Below are 9,613 nucleotides of genomic sequence, written 5' to 3'. Positions count from 1 at the left end.
ATAAATATACAACAACAATACACACATCGCCATCTAGCCCCAAAGTAAGCGTAGCTTGTGTTATGGGTACTAAGATAATTGATGAATATTTTTATGAATAATATACCTAAATTCTTATAATGTACAGATAAACACCCAGACACTGAAAAACATTCATTTTCATCACACATATATTTTCCAGTTGTGGGAATCGAACTCACGGCCTTGGGCTCAGAAAGCAGGGTAGCTGCCCACTGCACCAATCGGCCGTCCAAGGGTAAGTCGATCCTCGGCTGGAGCAATTTGAGAATTTTTAATTTCTGAAGTTTCTCCGGTCTGGCCTGGTGGCTTCAGCTTAGGCTAGTAACCACCCTACTGACAAAGCCGTGCCGCCATACGATTTAGCGTTTCGTTACGATGTCGAGTAGATAGCGTTTTATGGTTGGGAATGGGTTTAAAATACCCATAAACAGTTAGCCCGTTATAATCTTAGACTGCATTATGAGATTGCAATCTAGAACTAAATTAAGGTTGAACAATAAAAAAACTCAAGGGTGACATTGATTAAGTATTAAAATACAAGTTAAATATTTATTAAACTTAGTTTATTATTTCAGATCTGCATAAATTGTATTAATCTTTCACAAGGGACTTTTCCGGCTTTCATAGCCTATATAAACCGTTATCTCAAACACTCACGTGCAACCTATTTACGGAAGTAGGGTGACAAAAATAACAATAGAATTAACAACTTAAACTCCGAGTAATAGACATAGAGGTTCTGTATTAACTAATTTTTGTTTTCTCGCGTAAATCTCTCTTTCTGACCTCTTTTATTACGACAAAGGTTTTCACTTTGTTTTGTATCAATTGCATTGACGCAATTTTGGCGTCTTAAGCTGATATACGAGCGTTCAAGGAATTAAATTTTAATAACCAGAACAGTTGTGTCCGTATGTCGAATATGACGCTTTTCGAAGCGGTATCAATGAAATGCCAAGTGATATGACAGCTATCATTATATTATGACAGTTAGTCCAGTAGTACTTAGAGGTCAGTGCTCTCCAGCATCACCCGCTGAATGACTCTGTGCATTCTTGTTACTGTTGTCGGTACGCAGTAGGTACCTATGCCACTAAATTCTTGCCTTATACTAGCTGTAGCTCACGACTTCGTTTACGAACACCTCACAAATTCTGATGATCGATGTTAGTTTCACCACGTGAAACGAACTCTACAGCTTCATTATTAATACAGATGAAATTTTAATAATATTATTATTAAAAAATGATTAAAACTTGTATCTACTGTAATGTATTAAGAAACAACCATTCGGAAAATCTCTTTATTGTATTTGTGTTTACTTATTTTAACGATATAATTATATTTTCTTTATTAGAAAAAAATACTTTATAATATTGAAAAAATATAATGATTAACCGAGAAACGATTAAAATGGAGAATTCCACAATTGCATAGGCAGCTGAGCTATGTTTACAGTAGCGGGTAATCTTAGCTCAGCTGCCTATGCAGTCAGAAAAATTAGACATTTTACAGATTTTATATATTAATATTACAAAAAAAAAGCTGTCCGATCAATATACAAAGTTAAATCACGCGAATCTCTCCGTGAAAAATTTAAAGAACTGGGTATACTTACAGTAGCTTCGCAATATATTTATGACAAAAAATTATTTGTAAAACAAAACATTAATCTATATAAAAAAGGTGCATATAAACAATCGACTTACTAGAAACGGTCATAAATTAGTGATATCAGCATATCGTCTTAGGAAAGTACAAAAAACCTTTGTGGGGCTGAATATATGCTTTTATAACATGATACCGAAAGTAATATTAGATTTACCATTACATAAGTTTCAAGAATGTATAAAAACACATTTAATACATCGAGGTTACTAAACTATTGATAAATATCTTAATGACAACGTTGCCTGGAAGCAAACCGCTCCGCTTTCATCTCACACAAGATAGAACAAAGATTGTTAAATTGTAGAACGATGTTGGAAAAGAGCAACTGCTGAGTTTCTTGCCGGCTTCTTCTCGGTAGAATCTGCCTACCGAACCAAACAGACATGACGTTTCAAAAGTGCTTATATTAGGCCTATTTGAAATGAATGAATTTTGAATTTTGAATTTTATAAGAGAATTGATCCTAGGATCCCCTCGGGTATTTTCCATATTCAAAATAAAACTCTCAAACTTCACAGATAAACATGGCATAAGTACATTTTTGATAATAATAATATTAGATAATAAGTGCCTACGGTAAAAAACCTCAATGCTTTCGAATCGTGACACCTGTTATGCTGATGTGAAAAGTGTAGATGCGTTGACCGCGCTCTATATGAAGGCTAAGTGCAGCTAAATGCAGTAAAAATAACTTAAAGTATTTATTATTTTATAGACTATAAACTGTGTAGTTCTGAAATACGAAAAACAAAAATTATTATACTTAACCATTTTTTTTTTTTATTTTTTTTTAAACGAGGAGGAAAAAATCCCTTCGGACTTCTGCCTTATGGCAGGGCATGTCCGACTTGCACGGACTAAAACAACCCCCCCTATCTGCCAGGTCTGCACGGAACCGCTGGGCATTACTTCATGCCGACCTTCTTTAAGTGTTTTCTCTCTTTTCCTTCTCATCTCTTTCTCGTTCCTCTCTCCTCACCATAATGTTTCTTAGCATTTGTGCATATTTTTGCCATTCCTCTTCACTGGAGAGCATGCGCGCTATCAGACTCTGGGAGTCTACATTACTACTCGCTCCCTGTGCTACGGATCTCAAGTCTGTGCAAGCAGGACATTCAAAAATAGCATGTCTTGGGGTGTCTTCCTCTCCACAAAAGTAGCATTCCTCTGTTGGAGCTTTCCCAATTGCGAAAAGGTAGGTGTTGAACACACCGTGGCCACTGAGCGCCTGAGTGATCCATCGGTCCACCTCTCCGTGCTTCCTGTTATGCCACTTCTTAAGGTCCCCAATTAACTCCCTCGTCCAGGCACCTTTTCCCGCTCCAGACCACTCTTTATCCCATTCCGTAAGGACATTGCCCCGTACTTCTAGTGGCGTAAATTCTCTATCCCTGTACAGCTGGGCACGTTCTCTTACCATTTTATCAATGGGAATAAGCCCTGCAATCACAAGCACAGCATCTGTGGAGATTGTTCTATACGCTCCACAGATACCTATCGCCATTCGTCTCTGGACCGCTTCAAGTTTTTTCCGGTAGAGTTCTATCTTCATTGCACCCTCAAAAATTGGCGCAGCGTAAAGGATAACGGAATGAGCCACTGATGCCAGAACTCTTCTTTTGCTTGCTCTGGGACCTCCCTTTGTCGGCATAAGTCTATGCAACGCATCCGTTAACTTTTGCGCTTTTTTGGCTACCTCCTCAATGTGTTTTTTAAAGTTGAGGCATTTGTCCAGCCATACCCCAAGATATTTGATATGCTCCTTTGGAGCTACTGTCGCATCTTCGATAGCTACGACAACCAATGCCAGATCGTCTGCAAAGCCCACCAGTTGAACACCCTCCTCGTGTTTAATCTTGAAGACCCCGTCGTAGAGGATGTTCCAGAGAGTTGGACCAAGAATCGACCCTTAACCATATTATTGACTAAATAGTTATCCACTTTACACATTTTGATGAAGATTTCTTGACAGCAAAAAATGTAAATAATGTAGGATACGCGTGAGGAAAGTTCGAAGTGTGTTCTTAGTTATTTACCAAATTTTTCAAGCTTTATTATATTACCTGTAATTTTTGTTGGATTCCAATGCTATGCATTACATGAGTCTGCCCGAGCGAAACCTGGACCTAGTCATAGACCACGCCATCGTCACTGATACTCATCCGTGACAGATGGCGTTAAGGAAAAAGTGGTATTTATCGAGCGTATAGTTTACGATAATTTGACAACACTAATTGCTATGATTGCATAGCCCTCATCTAAGTATGTTTAGAACAACATGAAGTCTACTATGAACATGAAGCCTATTTGACAAACACATGATTGAGACCATCTCCTGCGGATGCTCGGGTGTAAGAGAAACGTGCGTAGAGAGGATATATTTTGTATGGTGCAAAGTATTTAAAGATTTAAGAAATCATAATCTGCACTTTGTAGATTTTCCTGGTTTTAGCGGATTATAGCAAATTACGTACTTAATTGTTGTGGTTCATAGTACAGAGCAGGATGTGGTCCTTGCGTACTCTGAAATATTGCTTTGTTTATAGACGATGATTTTGTACTTACCATCTGCTTGATCCGTCAATTATTTATCTATAAAAAAACGTAGTCTTACTTCCGGGCGAGCTTAAGTAGATCACTGACGTTGAAACACTTAGGCTTGGTTACTATGCGTTTTTTCATAGTGTGATATCTACGCTGCTGATATTGATACAATATATTCATATTGCAAGAAAGAGCTGTAAGGTCAATAGATAAACTTAAATAACGCGACCCCTTCGTGAAATTTTCAAAGAAATAGGCATTTTTACTGTAGCTTGACTGTATATTTATAAACGTATATGTATTTGTAAGATAAAACATTGTTCTTTAAAAACTATGTTGGCAAACGTGGATATTAATTAAGTAAACAACCGACTTAAAAGGTTACTGACATACAGAAGTCGTTTGTAGGATTGAGTAGATTATGCTCTTATAATATGATTCCTAAGATAGTTTTGGACCTAGCAATGCATATGTTTAAACAATGTGCTAAACATGCACATGGAATAAATCGTAGTTTCTATACGATTGATGAATTTCTTAACACAAGATGGCAAATTCTAAAGAGTGTCCACTTTAAAATGATGTTGAAAAAGAGCAATCAGCTGAATCTCATGCCAGCTCTTCCCGGTATAATCTGCCTGCCGAGCTGGTGGTAGAGTCACTACAAACAGACTGACTTGATGTTTCAAAAAATGCTTGTAAATTAAACTACTTTCAATACACGAATTTTGTATTTTTATTGAACCACTAGTTCATTGGATATTGTCACTACGCCGCGATGGTGTAGGAATAACGACAAAACGAGCCGCGCCATGGCTGTCTGTGAGTTTACGTTAGCGTACGAGCCGTCTATTTAAAGAGAGTCTTTGCGTCTGTAACGAGAGGGCTCAATAAAATCATTCCAGATAAGGTTTGATACAATATTATAATATTATTGATAATAATTGACGTAGTTTCTCCGTACTATGTCAAGTATTAATATACTCGTAACTGTGGAGATAAAATCGATAAAACACTCTTGTTTATTTAATAGGTTTGTACGTACGTAAAATAATAATCCATATATTATTATTTTAAGATATTTTTCATTTATTTTTATGTTAAGATAATTTTCATCATTTAATTTTTAATGTTACGATATTTTTAGAGCAATTAAAAATCAGAAAAAAAAATTAAGACAATTTAAGCCACTCCAGAGATGTTATGCGCATTCTATGATATAATATTTAAGTACATTTTTGCTGTTAATTGCATTTATAAGAAAAAATCTATATAATTTATGTGCGAAAATAAAAAATAGAACTAAAATAAAAAAAGGCCAACATCACGCGGTGTTCCCAGGCGGTCACCCATCCAAGTACTGACCGCGCCCGATGTTGCTTAACTTCGGTGATCGGACGAGAACCGGTGTATTCAACATGGTATGGACGTTGGCGAATGTAACGCTGAAATTTAAAATCAGCTTACATGTAGTGATACATATTAACAGGCTTGATAATAAAACAGTAACGCATATTATTTTCGCTATAAACGCCACGCCTTATGTGGTTCCATGGTGTAACGGTTAGCACTCTGGACTTTGAATCCAGCGATCCGAGTTCAAATCTCGGTGGAACCTGGCCTCTTTTTTAGGCCACCACGCACAAAAATTAAAAATTTATAAAAATAGATATGTAGTATTATTGTGAATTAGACGAAAATTCTTTATTTTCAATTTCTTCACAACCGATCCCACGAAACGAAGTTCTAGGCTTGGATCTCATCCTTTACGATTAAGGAAATCTAATATTGTGTAAAAACTGTAGGAGTATGGCAGTAATTATATCAAATCGTACCGATACGCTTATATAAAAATAAAAAAAAGTCTTTGTTTTTAGCCTTGCATCTAACTACGACCGAAGCCTCCCACTAGATCAAAACAGAGAATTCAGATAATAATAAATTTCCAAACACTTTCCAATAATAACTTTCGTTGCTAGGGATTGTACCCGGGACCTCCGAATGATGTGACAACTGCGCTCGCTACTGCACAGGGGAGGTCGTCAACAAAGTAGACTCATCATGAGTCTATGGTCAGGAACCTATCTACCTATTTTGTTATTTAAATTAGAGGCTTGCAGAGTTCATTAACATTTTAAGTGTTACGATCTGCATTCCAAAGCAAATTATTTTGGGCACAGTTTTTGTGGTAAATTCTCACAAAAAGTTTGTCCAATTATTTATAAGATGAGTGAATAATATACTCGAAAACTACCTCGTTGGTTTAGTGTTTAGCATGTTTAACTACGGTTTTCGTTGACCTGAGTTCGAATGCTCGGGTCGGGCCAAAAGTTATTATTAAGTATATTTTTAGCTATCTATCATTTATTATTTTTCTTTTTTTTTTTTTAAATTATTAACAATGCTTAAGAATAAATTAAAAAACATTATTAAAAATTTATAAAAAAAAAACTTCCACCCTCCGCTTGCGGGGCTTTTGAATGCCCAAGCAACCGGTGGTCAGGGCTCCAGAGTGAGAAACTTCCTCACAATACGCGCCGTTTCAAGGACTACTGCCTTCTGTTTCCGACCCTTGATCCAACAACCAAGCGAAAGCTTCTTGAAATGTTGGTCGAAGCTTTTCGCGAGAAGACCATTGACTGAAACGACTATCGGAACAACGACGGTCGACTCAACATTCCACATGGCGGTAATCTCGTGAGCAAGGTCCAAGTATTTAGATACTTTTTCCTTTTCAGCTTTCACCAGATTATCGTCATGTGGAATAGTTATGTCAACAATTATTGCACGGCGCACTGATCGATCGACTAGCACTATATCAGGTCTATTAGCTGTAATATACCTGTCAGTGATAATCGTTCGATCCCAGTAGAGCAATGCACTGCTATTTTCAAGAACTGACGCCGGGTCGCAGTAAGGCATCTCTATATATTTATTATATCATCTATATATTTATTATTATATTATTATATTTTGTTATTCTTCTCAGTATCGGAATTAGGAAATTTTCGCAGTCAAATCCAGTTTCTAGAAGAGCAATTAGTCGCTAGAGCCCCCAACCCAAATTCCCGTCCGTCCCGCGCACGTGTCACTTTACACCCTCGGAATTGTGCTAGTTAACAACCATTCTCCCATTTTCCCGTTTTATGGTGAACGTTTAGAACCATTCTAAAGTCGGGTGGTTTTTGATGCTTCAATATTAGTCGTGTTCACGGCTCCTGTAGGTTCTTAATTCTGTGGTTTTTTTCTTAGGTACCTGCATTTGGGTCGCCTCAAAACCAGTTTGATCAAACAGCGTACCACCTGTAGCTATAAATAAAAATACACCGTTGATAGTCCCATACCGCGTCAGGAGGTACGCAAGCCCATTTTTCAAGATGGCCAGAAACAGCATTCCTGTTCTCCAAAAATATTTCATTTTACTAACAAAGTATATTCTGTTACTAACTTTTTATGGACTGTTGGTCACCCCCAGAACTGGCTAACTTTTTGGTTAAATAGTCAAAGTGTGGTTATAGCCTAGTGGTTAGGACTTCGGCTTCACTTTCGGATGGCCGAGTTCGAATACCAGCACGCACCTCTAACTTTTCTAAGTTATAGGTTAGGGTTAGGGTTAGGGATATTTATATCTCACAACGTTTAATCGTTTAAGTATCTAACATAGCACATTATAACCTCAAACATCAATCTATCTGATCGTAAATCCCACTGTTAATTAACTACCAAGAGATAAGCTCGTATCTCTATTTTTCCCGCCATTTTATATGACCTTCCTTTTTGATCTAGGTTCCTGTCATTTTGAATTTCTACTCCAACTTATACCAGTCTGAACGAAGATACCTTTTTATCTTTAACCAAATGTTGTATGCAAAGGCAGATTTGCTAACATAGGTTTTATGCCATTAAAATATGAATTGCTTCAATGGTAGAAGAAAACATCGTGAGGAAACCTGCCATGCCTGAGACCCTGAGAGTTGTCCCGCGACATGCAGTGGGTTGATATGATGGTGATAGCAATTCAGAGAGGGAAAAATAAATAAATTTAATTTTAGACATACATATTTGTTTTTAAGTTAAACTAAATAAGTGTGTAAACTCTGTTGTTTCAGAAGTTATAGAAAGAATTTTTTAAATATTTTTCACAAATTATCAACATATTTCTAATAAAAATAGGTGTGTAACATTTTATATCTTACTATGAAATTTGCTGATTGCAGGTACCTAATTAAGTCATTAATCAGCTTAAACTACTTGATTTACAGCAAAATTGATTGTATAACCAAATCTTTGCTATTCTAGACAAAAACATAGCACGTAACAAAAAGAACAAGTCCGTTATGAGGGGAATAACATCTTCGTACAATATAATGTTTAACCAAAAACAGATCTTAGTACGTTCTTATTCAAATTCAAATTCAATCGCACAGATAATAGATACGGAAGATGCAAAATAAGAACGCCCCAGTCCACAAAAATTTGGAAATGAAAGAAGCAAACATTTAACAGAAAAATATTTTATTAAGTAATCACAGAAAAACCTCTTCACTAGAATATCCTTCCGACACTCTAACGAAGCACAGAAAACCCACAATATCCTTACTCGACGCCACGGAAACACGGAAAAACTGATATTTCCTTCTTTTAAACTCTTGAAAAACCTTAAGCTATCCCTTCTGTAGTTCAGCGCATCACGAAGGAGAATATGGACTCGATGACGTCATCCAGATCCTTGCTGAACGGCGATAATTGAGCTTCGTGCGGCGCAGATGATTTGTCTTTCCCATCAACCATTAAGTGGCAATTCGGTCCAACCATGGACACGTTATCGCCTGTCCATCTTCTGTGTACGGTCACAATACCACCACTTCCAACCAAGTTGATAGTTCCGAAGTTATCTGTCACATCTATTTTACAATCATTGCCAATCACTTCGATTTCACCTTGATTGCCAGTCACTCTAACTATACAATTGTTTCCGATCACTTTCAGACTTGTCGGATTGTTCTCCATCGTCACTTTCTTCTTGTTGCCGACGATCGAGTACTTCTTCATTTTAGAAAGTTAAATAAATTAATTAGAATTAAAAATTATAAGGCACGTCTTGCTCTTGCGGTTCTAAGCGCGAGAATGATTTAAATTTAGAATGCGCGTGGTTTATAAGGTCATGAGCACGCGCTCGCACCGGTGACGATAGGGAGTCCCCTTGCATGTATCATCCATTGATGAAATACTTACTACGTATTATAAAATGGCCGGTCAGTGATTTCTGAGGATAATTCATTTTTAAGCGTTATGGTTATAATAATTATTAATATTTTTGTTATTCCCCGTGTTATTGAACTATTAGATATGCATTATGAAGAATTAGGTAAATAAC

At 36.7% G+C, this 9,613-nt stretch overlaps 1 protein-coding gene and 2 non-coding genes across 3 annotated transcripts; 1 reads left to right on the top strand and 2 right to left on the bottom strand.

Annotated features, from left to right (window-relative positions):
* Window positions 1-5,552: 5,552 nt before the first annotated feature.
* LOC120637490 lies at window positions 5,553-5,671 on the bottom strand. Its single transcript, XR_005659432.1, has one exon. It is a non-coding gene; the product is annotated as a 5S ribosomal RNA (ribosomal RNA).
* Window positions 5,672-5,782: 111 nt separating this feature from the next.
* On the top strand, window positions 5,783-5,854 carry Trnaq-uug. Its single transcript has one exon. It is a non-coding gene; the product is annotated as a tRNA-Gln (tRNA).
* Window positions 5,855-8,734: 2,880 nt separating this feature from the next.
* LOC120637188 lies at window positions 8,735-9,345 on the bottom strand. The gene has a single exon (XM_039908874.1). The coding sequence runs from the start codon at window positions 9,286-9,288 to the stop codon at window positions 8,917-8,919; it is 372 nt and encodes a 123-aa protein (XP_039764808.1). The 5' UTR covers window positions 9,289-9,345; the 3' UTR covers window positions 8,735-8,916.
* Window positions 9,346-9,613: the final 268 nt, after the last annotated feature.

The sequence above is a fragment of the Pararge aegeria genome, chromosome 3 (assembly GCF_905163445.1).
Source record: "Pararge aegeria chromosome 3, ilParAegt1.1, whole genome shotgun sequence".
In the NCBI taxonomy this organism is placed as follows: domain Eukaryota; kingdom Metazoa; phylum Arthropoda; class Insecta; order Lepidoptera; family Nymphalidae; genus Pararge; species Pararge aegeria.
This window is presented reverse-complemented; position numbering and strand designations above follow the sequence as displayed.

Bases quoted from the DNA above. Each gene is read 5' to 3' on its own strand.
- LOC120637188 (XM_039908874.1), bottom strand. From the start codon at position 9,288: ATGAAGAAGTACTCGATCGTCGGCAACAAGAAGAAAGTGACGATGGAG.